At 44.3% G+C, this 23,081-nt stretch overlaps 1 protein-coding gene across 1 annotated transcript in view; it reads right to left on the minus strand.

Moving 5' to 3' along the window:
- The window catches only part of TMEM54 (transmembrane protein 54), a 101,665-nt gene that overhangs the window by 10,914 nt on the left and 67,670 nt on the right, over positions 1-23,081 (minus strand). The window contains exons 2-4 of the mRNA XM_069223398.1: positions 16,505-16,698; positions 9,441-9,500; positions 440-628 (exon numbers count right to left, since the gene is read on the minus strand). Of these exons, the coding sequence (XP_069079499.1) occupies positions 440-628; positions 9,441-9,500; positions 16,505-16,698 (443 nt within the window). The remainder of the gene's footprint in view (positions 1-439; positions 629-9,440; positions 9,501-16,504; positions 16,699-23,081) is intronic.

Raw genomic sequence — 23,081 nt, forward strand, 5'->3', positions numbered from 1 at the left:
TGCCAGTACAAAAGTCCATATGATGGATAACATTTACTGTTTCTCCATAAGGTGATGTTCATTCCCGTGTTAGCCCTTTGATCACCATTCCAAAGGGTATAACACACTCCCCCAAAAAGTCAGATTTAATATGTTGGATCGTCTCGGCAGAAGACTACATGGACTTGCTATTTGGAGATTCCTTTCGCTGCTTTTCACCTCCCTCTAACTTTAATATTTCTGCCTCTAAATTGTGATAGCGTATGTCAGATCTCCCACCTGCACCAACTGAATGCAACCTCTACATGCTGAACATGAGACAGCCACTGGTGTAACAGGGTGTATTCTAAACAAAACTCATCACTTACAAAGGCTTCATCATAATGTTTAGACACAACATCTGTACAGTTGGGTTGCCTATAGAATGAAAGGGAGGAAGAAATTCAATAGAGCCACTTACGTAGATTCGAGTGGGATCGAAGGGACATTCATGAGAGATCTGTATGAGCTCAAGGTTGATGAAGGTGCATGTGGCAAGCAAGGTGCGCCCCTCGTTGACGAAGGTAATGACCACAGACACAGTTATGCCCACAGTGCAGAGGGCTGAGAGCAGGGTGTTCACCACAGAGAGGACGAAGAGTGACCAACCCTACAAAAAACCATAAAGATGTGAATACTGTGAACTGTTTGTCACTGTAGGTGTGTTACGCTTTGCATCATGAGCTGTTTGAGCAAGTTACTTAGCCTTCAGTAACGCTTTGTCTGATAGAGACGCTATATATTTCTCAGGTTTCTCACCTTTTAAATATTCCTCAGGTGTCAGACTGGATCCCGAAACTTGTGAGCAGTACCTCTGTGTGCTGGTAAATAGCACCACTGCGCTGACGCGACTTACTCCAAAAATGATGTGTGGAGCCAATATCGGCACCAATCCCACACGCTGCTGTCCGTGGCTTCCGAGGCAGTCCACACCCGAGACGCACAGCCCCAGCAGCAAATTAATTTCGACCAATGTGCAGATTCCGTAAACTTGGGATCTTATTAAATTAATGAAGCCCAATCATTGAATGGGGAGGACGGGGGGGGGGGGGGCAATGAGGAATCTGCAATTAGATGAGTCTCTACCAGAAAATGCGTTACTGAAGGTAAGTAACTTGTTTTTCTGCTTGAGATTTCGAATTGCAGATTGCTCACCTTTTGAATGGATACCAAAGCAATACCTATGTGGAGGTGGTCTATGAAGGTCTCATACCAAAAAGTCCTGCAGGACCAACCTGCCTGCCAAGACAGTAGTGCTTTATGAACATATGGAGTGACACCCAAGTAGCTGCCTTGGCTGTGGTGGAATGAGCTTGCAACCCTTCCTGAGGCACTTTTTTGTCCAGGTTGTAGCAGATCGTCATGCAGAGCGTAATGCAGCAGGAGATGTGCCTTTTCTGCACAGCCTTTTCTTTTTTCGCTCATGTGAAGCCCAAAACTGCTGATCGTCCTTCCAGTGTTCTGTGGCATGATCGATGTCAAAGCTCAGTTCTCTTTTGGGGTATAAGTGATGAAGTCTCTCCTCAACCTTAGAGGGGTGAGGCGGATCAAAGAACACCAGTGCGTTGATATTTTGACCGACATGGAAGGGCATCACAACTTTTGGCAAGAAGGATGCTTGTGTCGCAGAACCAGTTTGTCTGGGAAGAAGGCTGTGTACGGCAGGTTGACACAGAAAGGTTGAAGCTCACGTGCTGTGCCGTGCCAATGTTATGGTGACAAGGAATACTGTTTTAAGGGTGAAAAGCCATAAGAGACAGTTGTGAAGCAGCTCAAAGGGAGTACAGATCAACTATGTAAGGACCTAGTTAAGGTCCCACTGTAGCACTGCAAAGGGAAAGGGATGAAGCATTTCTTGTAGGCCTTTCAAAAAGAGCACCACAACAGGTGATTTAAATAATGAGGACTGATGTGGCAAATGCAAAATGGACAAAAGAGCTAACAGATTCTCTCTAACTGTGCGCAAAGCAAAGCCTTGCTGGACAAGAGACATAGAGTCTGACAACATAGCCTGGAGGGAATCAAACTGCATGTGCTGCACCAAGCCGCAAACTTGTCCCAATGAAAGGCATATACTGTCTTAATCGAAGGATACTTGGCTGCCAAGATGACATCCACAACCTTTGCAGGAAGGACGGAGGTGTTCAGCTATCCTCACTCAATCTCCATGCATGAAGGTGAAGATTGTGAAGGTCCAGGTGCAGGACCCTGTCCACTGCAAGGAAGTCTGATCAGAGCTGGTTTCCCCCTGGAGGGGAAGCCAGTTCTGGGTGCCATACTCTCCATGCTCAAGCCAATGCCACTGGAATTACCTGGTCCCGGTGGTCCTTATCTTCTTCAGGACTCAGGGCAGAAGAGGTATCGGCGAGAACGGTTACAGTAGTCCAGAGTTCCACCCTAGGTGGAAGACACCTCTAAGCAAGAGACACCTTGAAAACTCCAACGTGCAAAACTGCTGACACTGTGCATTCTCAGTGGTGGTGAATAAATGGAGCAAGGTTCCCCCCATTCACAGAAGAGACCTTGCACCACGTCCAGGTGCAACTGTTGCTAATGATCTGCTAGGAGTACACAACTAAGCTTGTTTGTCTGGCATTAAAAAATCCCGCCAGCTGATTCACCACCAGTAAAATTCCTTGACAGTCCAGCTATTTCCAGAGACGCAGTGGATCCTGGTACAGGATCTATGATTCCACTCCACCCCATTTGTTGCAATACCACATGGTGGTGGTGTTGTCCGTAATCACCTGTACCAGCATTCCATTGATGGGAGTAGGGAAGGCTCTCACTGCCAGGTGAATGACCCTCTGCTAATGAAGAGTCCTCTGATCTCCACCCTCCCAGGTTGGGATACCAACCCAGAAATGACACATTACCCACCACTGTCAGCTCTGGGTGGGGAAGAGATAGGGGTCTGCTGATGACACAGTAACTGTCCAGTAACCATCACTGTGCATCTTTCACAGTCTCCTCTGAAATCTGGACCTGGTCAGAGAGCTCCCCTCTATTTTGGGCCCACTGAGACTTAAGATCCCACTGCATTGTTACAGACGCCACCTGGCATGCTTGACCAACAGGATGCAGGAGCCCGTCAGTCCTAGCAGCCTCAGAGTCAACCTCACTGAAATCCAGGACAGAGGCTGAACGATCATGGGCATAGTCCGAATGTCCTGGACTCTCGGCTCCTTGGGGTCTATAGACACGCCAGAGGGAGCTGGATGTGATCCAAAGAGTCAGAGCATGACCTCACGGAACTCTTGCATCTGCCTCAATGTCACAGGTGGCCCTTGGAACTCAGGTTGTGCCGGAACAAGTTGCGGTATGGGCTCCTAGGTTGACCAACTTTAGGAGTGAAATAAGAGAGCACGACAATGCCCTTGTGCCTTGTCAGGAGTATGAGAGTGGCAGAAAGGGGCAGATTCCCACCTGGATTTTTAAATATTTGTTTCTTCAACTTACCTGAAAATTTGGAGTGCAACGATGATTGGTTTTGGGATCAACTCCTGCTACTTCTGGAAAAGGACAAACACCGACCACTGGCCTTGGACCAGTCTCGATGTGAAGGTTTCCAGTGCTTTTTGACATAGAGGTTCACTTTGTGGTTCTGTGTGGCCTTTGGGTTCATCTATATGCAGTTACTGCAGACCTCAGGCACCGCAGGCAAACCAGATGAAGATCTGTTACAGGCATCTGCTTGCAACAGTTCTTACATGGTTTAAAACCTGTCATTTTGGGAGGTGACATTTCCCTGTACACTAAAATGTCTGAGGTCTGTAGGTCCCAGGACGAGAGGTAGCTCCAGATCCGCATCTGACGGCGCAGAAAGAAGGGAACTGACGTCAGCGTGCAGGAGTGGTGCCTATAAATGCTCCGCGCATCATTTCCTGAGCAGGTCGAAGACAGTGCAGAACCAGATGGCACAAAGAGGTACTGCTCAAAAGTTTGCAGATTCGGTCTGATACCTGGGGAATATTCAAAAGGTGAGGAACCTGTGGTTAGAAGTCCCTGTCAGGAGTTACACACATACAGAGGAAAGTAAACACTTTATCCTTAGTGGATTAAATTGGTACATGCACACTACAGACTTGACTACGCAGACAGGTGAAAATGCCAAGCGCCCTAAGCAAGTGACCAAGGTATCAACTGGTGGTCCTAGCAAACTAGTGGTAAACAACAGTAACCTCTTCAAATACTGTCCAGCAATAAATGATTAAGAACAACCGCACACTGACAGGCACAAGGTGTGGATATCATAATATATCAAATTCAGTATAATTTAGCTTGGAGGCTAGAAGGGGTCTGCCCTGAGGCGTGAACAGTGGCACAGCTGAATAAATCATGTAAAGGTACAGGTCATGTAGTCACTCAAAAGACAGTCTTGTTGCCACCTGTTTGCCTTTACAGTGAGAAGGGAGAGAGACAAGCTGATCCAGGCACTAGAGGTAGCACAGCACCACAAACAGACATGCACCAGCAATATTAACTCCTCAACTGCTGCTTCATCCCTTTAGAACCCCATTTGTTTAGGGAGCCTGCTGCCTAGTGGTTCCTCTGCGTTTCACCTCTAGTAGACAATAAGGCTTGAAATTCAGCCCCTTGGACAGAGTCAAATAAGAGGAAAGTGCCAAATGATTGGAGCAGCAAACGCCCATGCTAAATCAGCAGACTAATTAATATGGATATGCATGAAGTTCAAAGCGATATCAGGAATGCTTAAAAAGAAAAGACAGGCAATACTTAGAGACTCCATGACTTACGGAACGCATGGCCAACTCTATATTCTCTAATGCTCTAGTATTGCTAAATACATGGTAGGTAACTTGAATAATGAAGCAGAGGTTCTCTCATGGGTGTAATGTTTTGAGGGGGGTTGTAGCATATACACATTGAGCAGAGGAGAAGGGGAGAGCCTTCCTAAGCCCAATTCAACAAATGTAAGAATGCCAGTGCTAAAGAGTCTCATGGAGGATTCAGATGCATGAGGTGAAAAGAACCATTGACAAAGGGTTGAATTGGGGGAAAGCAGTAAGGTTTGGAGCTTTGTACAACATCCAGTCTGGCCGAGACAGCACTTTGCTGATAGATCGCGGACTCAAAACAAGCAGCAGTACAATGAGTGGAAAAGATCAAATGTTCAGGGTCAACCGCCAACTCTGCACCACAATTACCAGAAGTCTGAAAAGAAATTCCATGGCAATTCAAAGGGATCAAAAGCTAGAAATAAGCTCCATGGGTAATGGGCTGAATCAGGGCACGAAATCCATAAAGACTAAAACGGTGGAAAAACAAAACAACAGGATGCAAACCTTTAGTGTTGCCTGCCAGTCAAAGGAAGAGAGACAGCCCTGATCTGGAAACATCCAGCCCCCACCCAACAACACAGCTACTGTCATGTTCTACATGAAACAGGCACTAACTACTACTCCTATGCAAATAGAACTTGAAGTTGTCTACCACATAACACTGAACTCTCAACCCTCTTTACAAGTAAGTTTGTAGATTGGCACTAACTGATGGGACTCTGGGGAAGCAGCACAAAAGTTGAAATTTAAGTCACACCCTTGAGAATGGCCATTGAAGGTATGGGTCTGATAAGATCAGGAACAGTGAAACTTTTCTGGCACCTCTAGCTTGTTCGGGAGAGATGCATAATGGGAGTGAGAGACTTGTGGTGTGAGTGAGTGTCTTCCATTAGACTACCCGTTAGGGATTTTATTTCGTATTTTTATGTAACACACTACACCTGAAAGACGTGTAGGTGCTTTACATCCAACAATAACCATACCTTAAACAGTTCAACATATCAATCAACTATTACAATACAGTACTTGCAACAGGGAAGTCAGTACTTCTGAAGTTCAGCTAAGACAAGGAGGAGGAGATTTAAGAAGAGAGGGGGAAGACTGAATGGAGTTGCAAAATGAGTTTATTCACAAAATAGGTGATGTTTTATGTGTTTTCTGAGAGAAAGGAGGGTAAGTTGGGTTGGGTTCTGGCAGTTAATGGAAGTGAACTCCAGGCCAAAGTAGCAACCCTGAGAATGTTTTATTCAGTGCAAAGGGAGTTTCCAATTTGGGGAGCTGAATTTGTATATCTTTCCAGTAGCAGAAGTTTCTTGAGATACAAATTAGGGCTGAAATCTAAGTGGTGGCATCACAACTGATTGTATTCCAAGTTATGCTTCATAAGTTGAAAATGATCCCTGTATCCTTACTTTCAGTGTTAGCCAGTGTAGTTCATGTAGTGCCGGGCAGTTGTGGTCATTTTTCTCAATGAGGACACCAGTCTGGCTACAGAATGTAAAATGGGATTTAAAAGGGCTAACTATGATTCAGAACACCAGTGAAGACAGAGTTGCTGAAATAGAGCCTAAAGATCATTACATCATGTAATACGGTTTTCATTGTGGATGTTGATCTGCCTACTATCATTTTCAGACGCCCCCAAAGGAGCAGCTTATAAGGGACTTTCTCAGGACAAAAACCTCACAAAGAGGCTCAAGGCAAAATACAACAAAGACCTTCTACCGAGGGTTAAACAAACCCACCAACCGCACGTTCTTCCCAGGAAGGAGCTTGTGCAGGGTGCGGACCCTTCAGAGTCTGCCATGTGGGGTCTTCCATAATTCCCTGGAAGGGCAGGGGCTGGAAACTAGACAGAGGCAAATATATATAAGATCTTCAAGAAGGGTAAAAAGGGGCTAGACCCTGCTGGAGTAAATGGCTACTATATTCCCAGAGGGGATCCCCTTGCACCGGACAGATGTCTGCCATGTCCTCTAGAAGTGCTGTGCTACAGGCACTTGTACAAGATGAGTAGAAGACTCCTGAGCGGGGATGAAGTATGCTGGGAGTATGGAGCATTTTGCCCTGGGCCATATTTGGAGACCACAATTAGGTCTAGAGGATCGCATCTTTGTTCCTACGTTGTCAAACTCAGGGAAGGATGTCCCTTTTGTCCAGAACCACCCTTTGTCCTTACTCCCCTTTTGTCTACTTGGGTCCCAAAACCCACAGGTAAAGGAACTGCCTGTTGACCTCTCCAACTTGATGAGAGTATGGTCTGGCATGGGTCCTTGCAAACTGAGCACCCCGTTTAGTACAGCTACTTGTCTCCATGTGAAAACAGCAGAGCAACTCTGCACCCCTGAACACATCTGGTTTTAGTCTGTGGTTGAGAGTATCCGGGATATAAAGGTATCTTTCCCAGAAGGTGACCTTGTTACATAGACAACTAGAAAAAGGGACAATGAGGACCTAAGCATATCCTACGTTCTGTTTTTAAGAGACATATTTACTCCTGCTCTCTGCTAGGCACAGATGATCAGATTAGATCATCTGTGCCTTCGGGTTATCCTGGCCAATAATCTTGGACCTGGTAGGATTGTTTCTTTCAGCACTAAATAAGCCTAAGAGGCATCTCTCCAATTTGTACTGCCTGCAAGAACTGCCACAAAAAGGTCTGTCTTGGGTGCAGGTAAACAAATCCTGCTCCAGCTCATAATAGTTTCTCTGTCTTTTCCTTTAGGAAACCCTAAGAATAAGCCATCTCCTCTAGTTTTCTAGCAGTCCAACCTCATGCTCATACCTGCCAGAAACTGAATAAGTAGTGAGCCCCTTAGATCAGTAAGTTGAAAGCTGCCTTTTGGTCTGTCGAGTAGCCCCAACCAGAAACTATGAGAGAAGAGAGGCTGCAGGGCAGTGGAAGACCTTGTCAAACGTTTAAGTACTTCTTCATCATCTTTAATGGATTTGAGACATAAAGCACAACATCACCAGCAAACCCAAATAAGATGCATTGGAGTCCCTACCCGACAACCAGAGATGGTAGTAAAAGATTTTTTGTTACTCAGAGATGCTTTATTTACCTATTGACTGGCTCTTGGCTCAATGACTGAAACCCTCAGACTGCAAGTATCCCAGACACCAGACCGGACTAACTGGAAGATACACCCAGCCTGAAGAAGTTAAATATAACAGGAGTGTGTTCGACTTAAATCTTTCTTTTGGCTGTCTATTCACAACAGTGGGAAAAACATACTCATTTCTTCCTCTGGCTGCTGATAAGAAGTGTCCCTTCGCTCCAGTAATCACATCACATCAAACTGATGAGGGACTTGGTGATGATGAGACTGAACAACTGCAACGTTGCCTATGCAGACGATCCAAAAAAGTTTATAAAACCACAGAGACTACAAAACCATGCAGCTAGACTCTGTTTCAACCTTAATAGTTTGGAGCATGTCACCTGGGCACTCAAAGCCCTTCACTGGGTCCTGGTAACTTAAAGTTCAAAACTCTCTGTTCTGTCTTCAAAGATCAATCAATCGAGAGGGCCACAGCCCCAAATACTAAAAATCACTTTTACTGAACAATATACTGATTCGAATCCAGAGAACCTACGGGGCTCACCTGATCTCTCTGCTCAAGTTGAACAGCTAGTCGTACTAAGCCAAGACCATCTCGGTGATAAGGCCACAGCTCTCGAACAAACTGGACCCAGGTCTAGGGTTTCTATCAAATTAATTTGCCTTCATGAAATATCTAAAACCAAGCCTCCTCAAATAAGTATTTCCTTCCCATCAAGGCAACATAAGAAATACTCACCTTCCCTTCCCCAAAAAGGGAGAGGGCCTCAGTGAGGAGAAACCTGATCTCTGCGGAATCCTGGTTCTGAATCTATTCGGGATACAAAGTGTAGGTGCCAGCTGCCATTTTTGTTTAAACCACAGTATGTAAATATATTTGGGAATGTATCACCAGAAGCCATATTCTCTATTTACTCTCGATCAGTGTATGTATGTATATAAATATATATACACACACACACATATATATATATATATATATATATATATATATATATATATATATATATATATATATATATAAAACCAGGTAAGCAAATGTGTCCTAGGTCAGTAGGAAAAACACTCCTCATCTCAAACACTGCTCGGTACTCTCTGTTTGCCATAGGACACAGAAAAACAGACGGACATCCAATAACTCTCCCGCAGAGTGAAAGGGGCAGCTCCTCCAGCTGTAGTGTGACAAGCTCTTTTAAGACAATATTCATAATGTGGCATATATATATAGTATTTGGTGTCAAAGGTTTGAAGTTTGCAAGTGTTCTTATTATGGTTAGCATTATGTCAACTAAACGGACTCACTTTCACACCCTAGTAGGTTAAAATGCTGAGCAAACTCCACCAAGATCTGAGCCTGTGAGTAGCAAGACACACACAGATCTCTACAGCAATCCATTCACCTTGTCACTCAGTCAACACTGCTGCAGCCGTTATTCTGACCCTCCACACATTCAATGCAGTCACCATGCTCTCAATATCACACTCTAATGGTGTCTGCAGACAGTTTCCTGAGCATGGCAACACCGCTCTTCTTCTCTGAAAGATGTGTGCTTACCAGAGGTCTCTTGGAGAGGTACTGAGACAGCACTATGGCAGTGATGCCGCACGTGACACTCTGCAAAGAAAAACACATTTTAAGCATGAGACGTTCATGACTAACAACATCAACATCATCAGTAAATCACAGATAGAGTCTTCGGGAGGTTACTGCACGTTTCAGTGGAGAAGGGAAGAACCTCGTCAAGAGGTTGGAGCAAAGAGCAGGTGGTAGTGCAAGAAGAGACTACAAGAAAACCAGCGTGCTGTGGAGGGGGGCAGTGCTCCGGATCTTGGTTGATTGGAAAATGAAGGTGTTGAGCACGTTCTGAAGGGTTACCGGTGATTGTCAGTTTGGGAACTACTACCAGTTGAGGTGCATCTTGTTATGAAAGTGAGCGATTAGGTTAGAATATGGGCAAGCGTTTGCTGAAAATGAAATGGGGATGGACTGGTTTGGGGAATCCTAGCAGCTGGGAAACAGAGGACTCCATTTTGTCCAAGTACAACCTCAGGCAGTTCAGATCAACAAATTGTCTCTTTGACTTTTACTCCATAACTCCATGCCCTGTGGATAGTCAGTGCCTCCACCAACACTACATAAATTCCACTAGAGGGTGTGTTTAGGTTCGAGCTGTGAACATACCTGGCAAATTCCATGGGTCTTATTTATTACGTCTAACCAGATGTAATTTTTGTGACTTTTCTTTATAACAATCTTATGTAATGACAAAGTCAGTGCTATGCGTATACTACCCCAGTAAGTGTGTTTTAACTTAAGATAGAGGGTGCTCGAACTCCAAGTTGAAAACTTTGAATTTCCTCAAGTCTGCAAAATGTGCTATGAAATCTGCAAACAATAGGAGACTGAGGTTACTTTTGACCCTGGGGTATAAACCCTTACCCCACCAACTTCTCTAACTTTGCCTCTTTTGTTGAGATTAGTTCTGGAACATTTTTTTAATTTTTAAACCTTTATGGAGTTCAAGCGCAGCCGAAGAAAGTGTCAGTTTCTACTAACCAATGAGTTGGCACAATATCTTGAATTTCATTTAAAACAGACTTCTAATTGATCACATGTTCCTTCTTCCCCTGGAGTCCTTGTGTCTGTTCCCAGATGCAAGTGTCTAGCTGAGAGTGTCTCAGTGTTTTCCTATATCTGTGAACACTCTCGCTCACTGAGTCCCAATATAATGTGTCTGCGCCAGTGTGCATGGCTCACATCCCAGAGGTAGGTGTCCCCATTTCCCACTGCCAGTGTGTTGCTTCCCTAAGTCTAACTTCTTCGTTCCAGTGTCGAGTTCCATGCCTCAGCATCAGTCTCTCTGGTCCTAATGTGACTGGCTGGCTCACTGATCCACTGTGTGTATTCCTGTCCCACTGTAAATGTTCCTTTCTCGCAAGTTTCTGTCCTAAGAACACTCTTGCAAAGTGACCTAGTGCTTGGGACTGACTTCTCGACAAGCAAGGCCAAGTTTTCTGCACTCCACACACCTGACAAGGATACTAAATATATTACTTTTAAACCCCTTCGTTTTTTTTGGCCATTAGTCTTGAAGTAGATTACTCAGGGCTATGGACAAAAAGCTGTAGGAAGCTGGAGATTCTCAGAAATGTGCTTTGCAATTCAACCCAATCGTAATGTCACCTGCTACTGCAACAAAAACTAGGGAACAAACGTTCACCAAATTTTCAAGCCAGGACATGATCAGCATTATTCATTGTCTGTTGCATAAATACTGCCTTAATTGAGCAATGCTCTGTAAAAGAAAATTAAGTTATCGTGACACATTGAGATTCACTGTAAAAGCTCATTCTTCGGGATGTGAAGTTTAAAATGACTCAAAAATCACAAACTTTGCCAGTTGTTAATAAATATGGGTAGTTGTACTGCTCTACCATCAAACATAACAGGCATCTGCTAATCATGGGGACCTTTAATTTAAGGCTAATATAGAGGACTCCAAAGAAAGTCCCCTGCTAGTTCCTATGTCTGAGCTGAATCTTACCCAAAGGGCTAAGTCATTTACGCCTGCAAAGAGGCATACTTGAAAGTGACTTTAAAGACAACCTCTCTATTAAACAGCTGGCCCAGCATCCATTCCCTGAAATAGATCATGGCCTAACCATCTGTGAACAATACAAAAAGAAAGTTCCCACGGAAGAGTTAAGCATCTATAGAGGCCTTGAAAGCTAAAAATCGAGCTCAATATATTATATAACTTATTGAAGACAATAGGCACACCTTCAACCACTTTAATAAGTAAGCTATCCCTACATACATCACTCCCAATAAAGAACAATGCAGCTGCATCCCAGAAATTATTTGTGGTAGACTGGAGGGTGGCTGAAAGCTAAATTCTGCTTTGCCACCCATAGCTGGCAGAAGACAGATGCTGAACAAGACAGACCTGTGATCAACATCCCCAGATCTGCTTACACAACTGCCATCATAAGAGTCAGACTGGTCTATCGGGGACTTAAAGCCTTGCCCCATTGGCTAGCCTGACAGATCAGTGTTTGGGCCAGTGTTCTGACTGTGGGCCTGTTTTATTGGCCGGTTTGTACTGTTGATTTTCCTGATATTAAAACAAACATTAATTGCACCAAGCTCAAGTCCATGCAGTCTTCCATTCCTTGATAAATAGCACATGTTTATAAGTTCAAAACTTCCCTAATTTGCAAACATGGGCTCCTTTTTTCTATGTAAGTGACTAATAGGGGCCACTTTTATTTTGGTGCCCATGCCTATATTCTGAGTCAGACCCTGAATTAATCTCAGCCACTAATAATTACTCAGGCAGCATTCCAATCCATCATTATTTCGTGCACTGTGCCACCTCAGTTTTTACCCAGCCATACACAAATCAGTTTTAACCCTGTTGAAGTGGGAACAATCCAGCCTAAACTGCCAGTCCAGGTCCTTCCTGAGATGAAAAACAAACAACCCAGAACCTAGTTAGGGCTCAAAAATCACTCATAGGTTGGTTCCAGTGCCACAGTGTGCAAGGGACCCAAGTCCAGTCATACCTGTTCCACATAGGGTGACACACTTAAGTATACAGTAAAAGGGTTGGATGGAATATTTGAATTACTCTCAGTCACTGGTAATTACTCAGAGCTGCATCTCAGTCCATCGCTATTTTGCACACCATGCCAACTCAGTTTGGATGCAGCCATATGCAAATCAGTCTTGACCCTACTCTAATGGGAACAGTCAAACCTGAACTGCTAGGCCAGGGCCTCCCTGAACTGGAAAATAAGCAAGCGAGGACTGATTTCACCCTCGTTAGGACATCAGCCTGGTATAGCTTGGTTCCAGTGGCAGTGTCTGGATAAGGGTCTCTGTTCAGGCTGTAGACCAACTGTATTTAAACAACATGTCTCGCAGAGACAGAGCTACGCTGTCTAGGTGAGACCTAAAAAGGTTTTGTCAATCTAGATGCCTTTACATAGGTAATACTTAACAGCCATAGCCTGAAGGACCCTGGCACCAGGGAAATACTAGTCTCACAGACAACACATGATTTATCACTCAAATATCAGCTTAAAATATATTTTAGAAATTACATTTTTCTCCAAACATCAGCTGATAAGTTCTGAAAATACACACATTTTTGTCATGATTATACACTGTTCAGTGTTGATAAACATATTCATTCAGACGAGCAAAAGTTTCTAATTTAGTAGGCTGGGCCTGACACAAGAGAGCTACGTATAGATAACTAGAGAGCTACCAGTAACTCGCAAGCTACTCGTTAAAGAAGCCTGTTTTAGAGGAACCTACTCCTGAATCCACTTCTTTAGGCTTCATGGAGTTTATGCTAAATTTGTAAGATCTATGCAACAAAAGGGGAACCATTTAGATTGCTACTAAAGAAACATGCATTATTTGGGATGAAGCTCAAGTCAAAGCTTTTACATTTCTAATGAAATTGTCACAACCTAAATCTGAAGCCCTGTGTTGTGAGAAAGCAGTGTGTTCACAGTGGATGCAAGCAGTGGTGCACTGGTAGCAGTGCTTATGCAACATAATGGCAAGGATAACTGGATTGTGTCAAATGTTTCCAGAATATTGAGGGCACCAGAGAGAAACTATTGTTTGATTGAAAGGGAACAACTGGCACTTGTGGAATGGTGGTCACTCCGAGGAGGACGTAGCCAAGGCCTCTCCTCCCTCCTCCTGTCACCTCAAAGAGAAGGTGCATCGGCTGCGTGCTTCCAAAGGATGGTGGTGGGAGCCCCACAGTAGGCCTCAGCTTGTGGTAAGAGTGCTGTAATGTGACAACTATTGAAAAAGGAACAGAAAATGTGAGAGGATGTGAAGTGGTGTGTCCCGGCTAAGCCAATTAAGATGTGGTGGGTGCAAGCTAGTATCTAGGAGAGTGAGAGGGTGAAGAATACTTCCAGGGGGCAGAGGAATAACAGGATTTTCTGGGTCATCCATTGACCAAAACCACAGTGCCTAAGAGGGGTCCCCAACCCTTTCTCCATCTTGCCCTTCTCTTCCCCCACCAGTCCCTATTTTCGCTGTACATCTGTTACAGAGATTAAAACTGTTGTGAAGTGCATTGTAAGCAAGAGCCTCAATAGCTATTAGACGTCCCAGCCACACAATCTGTAGGTGTCCTAGCGGAGGGAACGAAGAGTTCTTCCAGCTGAGAAGTGCAATGTTGTAAAAGGACAAACATGATCTTTTTTAATGACCTGTAGGCAACACACATTTCACCACTAGGGAAGGGGATCCCTGAGATCAGACATCGTGGAGAATATGGGCAACATCAAAGGGACTGTGAGAGCTGTGGGAGTCAGACTGGAACAGTTAACAGAGAAAGGTGACAGGTATAGAACAGTAAAAGATGAATTCAGCAAGCAGACTTCAGGTGTTGGAGAGCTTGACTAAAGAATCCCATATTCCGGTGCAAGATTTAACATCGAATGCGGTTGAGTACCTCACATTCGTGGAAGGTTAAACCAAGTGCCTTGTGAATTTACGGAGGGAATCCAATTGACAGAGCTGGGGTTGTCCAAGAAGGTAACTGTTGAATTCACAACGGAGGTTATGCAAAGAACATTTGCTGACTTGCTGGCAATGGGTACTAAGAATGCAAACTAAGTTGTATGCAATGCATTCAGACTGCAGCAGAAATCACGAAGTGTCAATGTGAAGACAGGAAGCACTGTAATGGTTACTCTAATGGCTCAAAGTGAATGGAAAGGTTGATGAAAACAGTGGTTAAGTAGGCTAAAGTTTTCATGTACATCAGATTCTTTCTCATTCTGACTTAAGTGCTGAGACAAGGTCAAGAAAGAGAGCCCTTATGAATGCGAGAAGTAATCAGATGGAGAGAGAGGTACTATAGCCAAAGTAGGCTTTCCGACTGCAGGTAGTCTGCTGGAGAGGAAATGATGTGTTTTTGCAGCCAGACTCTGCTTAAGCCTTCTTGGAGACACAAACTGCTGTTGACATAGGGTGACATTGCAATGCTGCTTGCAAGTAGCTTATTTAGGAGGTGCTGACTGGGGGGAAAAAGGTGATTTGTGGGCCTGGGGTCTTCTGGGAGTGGGGATGGTCCTAGCTGGGCCAACTGTGTGACAATGTGATGGTACGGGATGAGTAAAAATGTTATTTTATAGTTATGGTGTCTTTGGATTCTAATGTGTTCACCCAGTGGTGGATTATAGCTTCATTCATAAGAGTCCTTTTGTGTTGAAGTTCAATAAAACAATGTAAATCGAAAGTGTCAGACAGCACAATCGGATGGTTCAAGGATTTCTTAATGTACAGGACCACCAAAGTACTGTGTATTGAACATCAAGGTCATAGTACTTGTGGTGTTTCATTGGGTTCCTCAATACGTATTTTTTTCAAAACATTTATGAACACCCTTTACATTAGCTGTTAAAGCTGTGTAGAGGGGTTGGGGCTCCCAGATCTATGCTGATGACACCCAGCTGTTCCCCCCCCCCCCATAGGAACTATTGACATGGACACCAGTCAAATTAAATGGGCGAGTCTTGCATGATATTCTATCGGCTAGCTTTAAACAGCTCAAAAATAAAACTGATGGTGGAGTGTTCCTGACATGCAACCCAGAAGCTTGGCTCTTCTTATAATATATGTCCTTGAACGGTGGGGTTGATACTCCTACAGCTAAGACAGTAGAAATTTGACATTCCATGATGATTCCATATTTCACTTAAACAAAAAATAAGTGAATGTGGTGACCATACACTGGAGTTACATTAAACGCACACGCAATAGCTCACATGTTTTAAAGTAAGACTAAGTATTGCTGCAGGCTCTGATAAGGCTTTTAAAAAAAAAGCAGATGAACACGCTGCAAAAAATTCGAAACAATGCAGGAAGAGCAGCCCCGAACATCATATGTGATTATTTCTCCCCCTTCCTTTAGTCTCTGCATTGATATCAATTCCAGTATTTTTTTCCATAACTTCGTACACAAACAGAAATCACTGCAGGTAGGTCCAAAGCATTTGACCACTGCCCCTGGTTGGTATATGCCTATTAAGGCAGTCTGTGGCCTACGAAAGCTAACAGTCGGTGCCAAGAGTTGCACCTGCACATGGACAGGGGAGTGAGGCAATACGTCATCTTTATTAGGGTCTAGATTACTCACCACTTTCATGTACCTCAGCTGTAATCTCCTAGTTGCTTCCCCTGTATTTAGGAGCTACAAACATGGATGGGATTGGGTTGAGGATAAGGTAAAAAAAAAATCATATATATGTATTACAACCCGCCACCTTTGTTCATTAATTGGGGGGTGGAGGAGTAAGGGGACGTTAAAAGTAAATACCTAAACTGCTCAATGTTGTTACTCTTGAAGGTGTACAACCTTAATATCCTTTAATATTTTAGGGACTACTTGAGAAAGATATGTTTTCTGCATGTTACACTGTATATACGCTTCGATGCAGGCAACTCATGTGGGCAAAAAATTTGGAACCCAGATGCCAACGATGTGCTATGGGTGAGCAGAATGTGAAGTATTCAAGAGTAGTAATGAGGAAGATGAGTATTCAGTAGAACCCAGGACGTCAGAATACAAGTGCGGGTACCAGGATTGCTGACACCACTGTCAGGATGTTGGAGATCGAGTACTGCAGAGAGATGATGTCCTGTAACTTGTTCACATGGCGAAGCACCAATCCATGGACGATGGCTCCTACAATGAAGTTCAGGTGTCCCACGACGACGAGCGCCAGGCCCAACTTCATCAACACCTTCCCGAAAATGGTGGTGTCCAAGAACCCTGCAGGAGGACAGAAAAGGCACAGCTTTGGAAGGTGTGGATCCACTTTCCCTAAAACCTTAACTTAAAACTCGACAAATGTAGCCCAAACCACAACCCTATTGACAACCCTATCCCTTACTGAAAACAAATTGTAAAATTGGGTCCAGTGTGGATACAATGGTACGCTTGTATGATCTCTAACCAACCTAATGCAACCATAGTCCTTGAATAAACACCTCTTACCATAAACCCAGCTGTCACTTCAAATCGGACCATCCCCAACCCTGCCTGTACCCCAAATCCCAATTCAACCCCTATTGGGCCCCTAACTTCCATACTCACTCATAACTTATTTCAAAAGTGTTTTACAGTAAACTTCAAGCATTCACAAACTCAAATGATGAGGGGAGAAAGCAGTAGGCACTTCAAAAGAGGGGATACAAAGAACATGAGACTGAGGCCTGTGATCAATCTGTATTAATGGAGCAAGAGCGCTGTGACTGGAAGCATACAGCAGCTGTAATAAATGATTTATTAGTAGGGCCAATGGAAGAGATGGTGCAAAATTAGTGGATGAACTATGGTAAACATGTAGGGGTACCATCAGTGGCTCTTTCCATCTTAGTACCCCTCAGTGTCCCCTGAGGGGTGGGGAAGACTTTTCAGAGCCTTGAACATAGTGGCGTCTCTGGCGGGCGGGCCATGCCACCTTCCAATCTTCATAGCTGTCCCATCGTGACCCACAGCCATAGAGTGCTCCTAAGGTACTCAACTGTCCTGCTTTTAGTAGGTTTGTCCTCCAGTCAAGGCTCTCTGTTGCCTGCATAGAGCCACTGTGGAACGTTACTTGTACCTCCACTCTTGAACCGCGCACAGAACAAGCAAGAGGAGGACGAGAGAGGCCAGGTGGGGGCACTTCAGTGGCCCGGCAGGGTTTCCTCTCATTCTTCCAGCCCTTCATGTACAAGAGGTGCCTGTTGGTGGCTGGGAGGGAGGAGCTGCACAAAGTAGGGGTCCTGCACAATGCAACTTTTTAAACATCTCTGTATTAATTAATTATTTTCAGGTGTACACACACACACACACACACTTTTGCCAATCAGGAAAACAAAGGACATTAATGACATAAGGCATCACTGTCAAAGCTACAGTCTATCAGCACACTAGGATACTGTAGGTACATCCATTGAGGCCATTGGGTGCGTCAAGCGTCATAACACCCAGCAGCAACCATAAAAAAAGAAATGCTTATTTCGACTTAACAAATATCAGAAATCACTTGAGAACCAGTTGTGGCACGGTATTGGAACCTGGGATTCATTCAAAAATGATTAATGAGTAATATAGAGCCTACGGAACACAATGCAAGGGCAACCCACATCTTATTTTTTCCAAAGGAGCCTGTGTTTGAGGTGCTGCCCTGACTCCCGAGCGCTCAGGTCGCCCACTGCCCCTCTGGTGTCTGGCAACAATCTGCTGCTACCCTCCCTTCCATTTCGTTCCACGGTTAATCATTAAGATTAACTGTACTCCGCCATTAGATTCCCTATGGATTCAATTGCGCCACTTCTGCGGTCAGCCATCATCGTAGACTGCACAACCACCTATCAATCTGCAGCGCAATGGGAGACTTCTATGCCATTGATATGCGACCTTTAAAAAGTATAAACGCTAAATCAATGAAGCATCGCTCATTCTTAAGTTTTTTTGTTCCTGAGCATCAGTCCCAGCATACACATCTGAGGATCCATAGGCAGGTCTCTCCCAACTACTTCCGAGATAGTTCTCCCCACCTCCACCCAAGATGGTGCAAGGACAGCCCACCCCCACAACATTGAAAATAAGCACTGGCAAAGTCAACAGATTTTGTCTATGCAAGAGCTTTTGGCACTGCCAATATGTTTTAGCAGTGTTGTACACCAGCGTGGCTGTTGTTCAGCATGGCTAAAGGTTAGTCAGGTAAACTAGAGTGGCATGAGTCGAGTGCTGTAAAGGTGGAGTAGACTGGAGGGTTATGGAGGGGCGAAGAGAGTCATGGAGTGGCGTAGAGCAGAGCGGCGTTGATTGTCATGGAGTGATATAGAGTGCTGTGGAGTGTCATGGAGGGAGTAGAATGTCCAACAGTGGAAGGGCGTAGAGTGAAGTACAATATCAGAGTGGAGTAGAGTGTCATAGAGAGGAATGGCATAGAGTGTCATGGAGTGGTATAGAGCTTAATGGAGTAAAGTACAGTGGTGCAGAACAGATTGGCATAGACTTCACTGGTTTTGAGTAAAGTGGTGTGGAGTGCATTGGCCTAGAGTGCAGCAGTGTAGAATGCAGTGGCGTGGAGTGCAGTGCCGGTGGGTAGACTGCAATGGCATAGAGTGTAGTGGCATGGAGTGGAATGGCACAGAATGGAACAAAGTGTCGTGGAGTAGAGTGTCAGAGTGCAGTGACCGAGTGCAGTTGTGCAGAATAGATTAGAGTGGCTTGGAGCTGATTGGCATAGATGCAGTGGAGCGATTTAGAGTGTAGCGGTGTACAGTGGATTGGCATAGAGGGCAGCAGAGCAGTGTAGAGTAAAGTGGTGCAGAGTAGAATGGCGTAGAATTCAGTGACGGCAAGAGCAGTTTTGCAGAGTGGAGTGAAGTGGCGTGGAGTGGTGCACGGCAGAGTGCAATGGCGAAGAGTGGAGTGATGAAGAGTAGAGGCATAGAGTGGGGTAGAATAGAGTGGAGCAGAGTACAGTGCAGTGGCATAGAGGGCAATGTTGCGGACTGCAGTGGTGTAGAGTACTTGGTTGGAGTAGAGTAGCCTAGAGCAGAGTGATGCAGAGAGAAGTGGCGTAGAGTGCAATGGAGTAGAGTGCAGATGGCTTCGTGTGCAGTGTTGTAGAGTATAGTGGCATACAGTAGAGTTGTGCAGAGTAGAGTGCTGTAGTGCAGAATGTCGTGGCACTAAGTGCAGTAGCGTAGATTTTTTCACAGTAAAGTGAAGTTGTGCACCATAGAGTACAGTGGCATAGAGTGGTGTAGAGTGCAGTGGTGCAGAGTAGATTAAAGTGGCATGTGCAGTGACGAGAGTGAAGCGGTAAAGAGTAGAGAGCAGTGGCATACAGAGCAGTGTTGCAGATTACAGTGGTATAGCACACAGTGGAGTGGTGTAAAGTGCAGTGGTGCATAGTAGAAATTGGCAGAGTACAGTGGTGTGGCGTAGCATGCATTGGTTTTTGGTAAAGTGTAGAGTGCTTTGGCACAGAATGCAGTGGCGTAGAGAATAGTGCAGTGGTACAGAGTAGATTAGAGTGGCATCAAGTGGATTAGTACATAGGCTGCATTGGTGTAAAGTGCAGTGTTGAGTGGAGTAGCACAGAGTGGAGTGGGGTAGAGTGCAATGGCAAGGAGTGCAGTGGTGGATGGTAGTGTGGGGTACAGTGCATTGGCATAGAGCAGAGTGGTGTCGAGTAGAGTGTGTTGGTGTAGAGAGCAGTGATGTATTGTAGAGTGGCCTGGATTGGCGGAGTGGTGCAAAGTAGAGTGGAGTAGGGTAAAGTGGAGTATGCATGATGTGGTAGCACACTGCCATTACGGACAACACATCTTCACTTGAAATGACCACTTCATTTGCATAGACAGTTTTACTGATGAAAGTATACACTGCAGAAACAATAATGTGTGCACGTCATCACCAAGAGTATTGATTTGTTCTGATCGTATTAAAATATTTGTTTGCACCACACTTCAGAATTACCCAAAAAAATGTGCTTCATTTGTGCTATCCTAATTCCGAAATATCTGCATGGTTCATTACCAGATATTTAAATTTCGTTGTGTGCAAGAAAAAAACAACATCATATAGCCTTCCGACCAGGACACCCTCAGTAGCCAGCATGATTGTCACATAAATCATCTGGCTTTGAAGTCAGAGAAAGAAAAGTAAACACCAAGCTCACTGGAAGACAGAGCCTGGCATTTGACCTCTGTCTTTGACTGCACAGCAAATATGACAAGATAACAACAAGATTTAAAGGCCCATTTACATAAATCCAGTACTGGTGGAAAAATACAGTAAATAAGGTTTGGGCAAGGAAAGGGGTGAATTCAAGCTGGACAGCCTAAAACAAATAAGGCCAGCATTTAAAAAGCAAGCACATTTGAGTTACAAACCACAAAGCCAATGGTAAGCAATAAGCGGAATGTATTCAGACTATACACAAGATGTCACTGGCAAACCAGACAGCTGCGCTGTCTAGTAGGCTTTGACCAAAAAATGTAAATTTAACATTCCTCATCTGGAGAATGCTGAAAAGGCACACAAAAACATGTGCCCAATACGCTTCGGAGTTAGGTAGGCAGTATGAATTTCAGCCTGGTGTTTCTAGAAACCTTTATGCCATGATTGCATCCACTGCTTCTCCGTCAAGTCCTGGCCAAAATACGTATACCATTTGTCTTTTACCGCAGGTACATACGAGAACATTGAGAATACAACGCCTTGTATAATAATGACACAGCTCATCTCCCCACTCCATAGGTAAGTAGAAGGAGACACAGACACCTTGGGTTTAGTTGAGCTCCACAGGTGCCCCATAGCAGCAGTTAGTGCAATGTGGGGTAAGAAGCTACCAGGCCCAATGTCACACACATTTGAAGCATGTGACCTATTCATACAGGTCAGCTATCTCCAATATTCCAGTCTTTCTACAGACTCCGTGGCGAGAAGTGTTATCTGGGATAGTAACCACTCAAGTATCGATCTGCCCACCTGGAAACTCAGTTCTCTCCTAGTTGTGACCAGTGCTCAGCCACTGCATCAGCCACTGTGGTTGAGAGGCTGCATAATTTCATAATTTGGGGCTCCTAAGCTGCTTTTCGAGGTCGAGAGTTGTACCTTCTACAGTGGTCTCCACAATGTATCACTGGTAGAGCTAAAATAAATATACAGCAGACGCAGCAAAATCAACATCGTGGCTATTGCCACATGCCCCATTTGTGTTAGTGGAAGGGAGAGTCAGAAGGGCAGCGTGGGCCAAGTCGCAGCTCAGACTTTGCCTAGGTTAACCATCACTACATCATCTTCCATATGATATATTTGGAAACCCAGATACCTGAAAGTGTGGCTTCTCCATAACAAGTTAGAGACAGGAATTCCCTCCAAACTGCCTACAAATCCAAACTGAAGAGGGAACAGGCACGATTTTGCCCAGTTTGTGTTGTGATCTGACCTAGCCCCCAAATCATCCAGGGCCTTCATTAGAGCATCAAGATATTCAGTGGACTTTCATAGATATACCAGAATATCATCTCCTTATAACAAGACTCTGCACAAGGCAGCTTCAGGAGCAAGTTCAGCTATAGAGATGCAAATAAAGCCACTGTACCATTCGTTGCTAAACAGCCCAAATGTGTAAATGAAAACCATGCCGGGGTCCTAATTTGGGAATATGCATTTGATGTTTATTTCTTCTTTTAAGCCTGTTTCAAAGTGTTCACATATTGTCAGGTTAGTGAACAGAGGTACAGGGATAGTATGATTTGCCCAAGGTCAAACAGCTAGTTAAAGTACGAGACCCAAGACGGCAGCACAGTACTACTCGCTACAAATTACATTTTGGTGAAAATACCATGACGCTGGACACTATCCAATCGCCCACAGGTAATATCCAGTCCCGTTTTTTTTCAACCCAACACACTTACTAGCAGCTTTTAGATTTCTTCTGAATGCTCTCAATCTTGCCAAAAAAGAAGCACAGGAATAAATTCAAAAAGTGACTGCCCAAGAGCACACAATTTGGCCAGATGGGGAGGGCACGATTAAAAACTATGTCGTCAGTTCTACCAGTTTCCAACTAACCCACTAGGTCACACCTTGGGTGGCGATGATTCTTTTGGCAAGGCAAAGGGACTATCCTTCCCAGGGTACCCAGTTGAATGGGCTATTTACCAAAAATGTAATATGGTGGTAAAATTATAACGTTTGGAGCAACTAGTACTGTGTCTTTGACTTAGTCAAACTATTTTATCGTGGGCAATTTATACTCCCTGTGCCTCTGTTTGTTCATCTGACAATATGTGATCTGTAGGTAAATGTGATATATAAGAGATGAAGAGATAAGGACACACCTTTTGGGAATCTAGGACCTTAAATCACAAGTTTGAAAACTGTCATACAGAACTCTCGTAAGCCTGCATTTTCTCACTTAGACCCATATTTATACTTTTTTTGCACCACGTGTCATTTTTTGACGCAAAAGTGGTGCAAACTTACAAAATACAATTATATTTTGTAAGTTTGTGCCACTTTTGCATTACAAAATGACACAAATGCGGTGCAAAGAAAGTATAAATATGGGTCTTTAATCTCTTAAAATTTCCAATGAGTTAGTTTTCAATAGGTGGCCTTTGGGTGTTCAGCACCAA

This window comes from Pleurodeles waltl, chromosome 3_1, assembly GCF_031143425.1.
Source record: "Pleurodeles waltl isolate 20211129_DDA chromosome 3_1, aPleWal1.hap1.20221129, whole genome shotgun sequence".
Lineage (NCBI taxonomy): Eukaryota > Metazoa > Chordata > Amphibia > Caudata > Salamandridae > Pleurodeles > Pleurodeles waltl.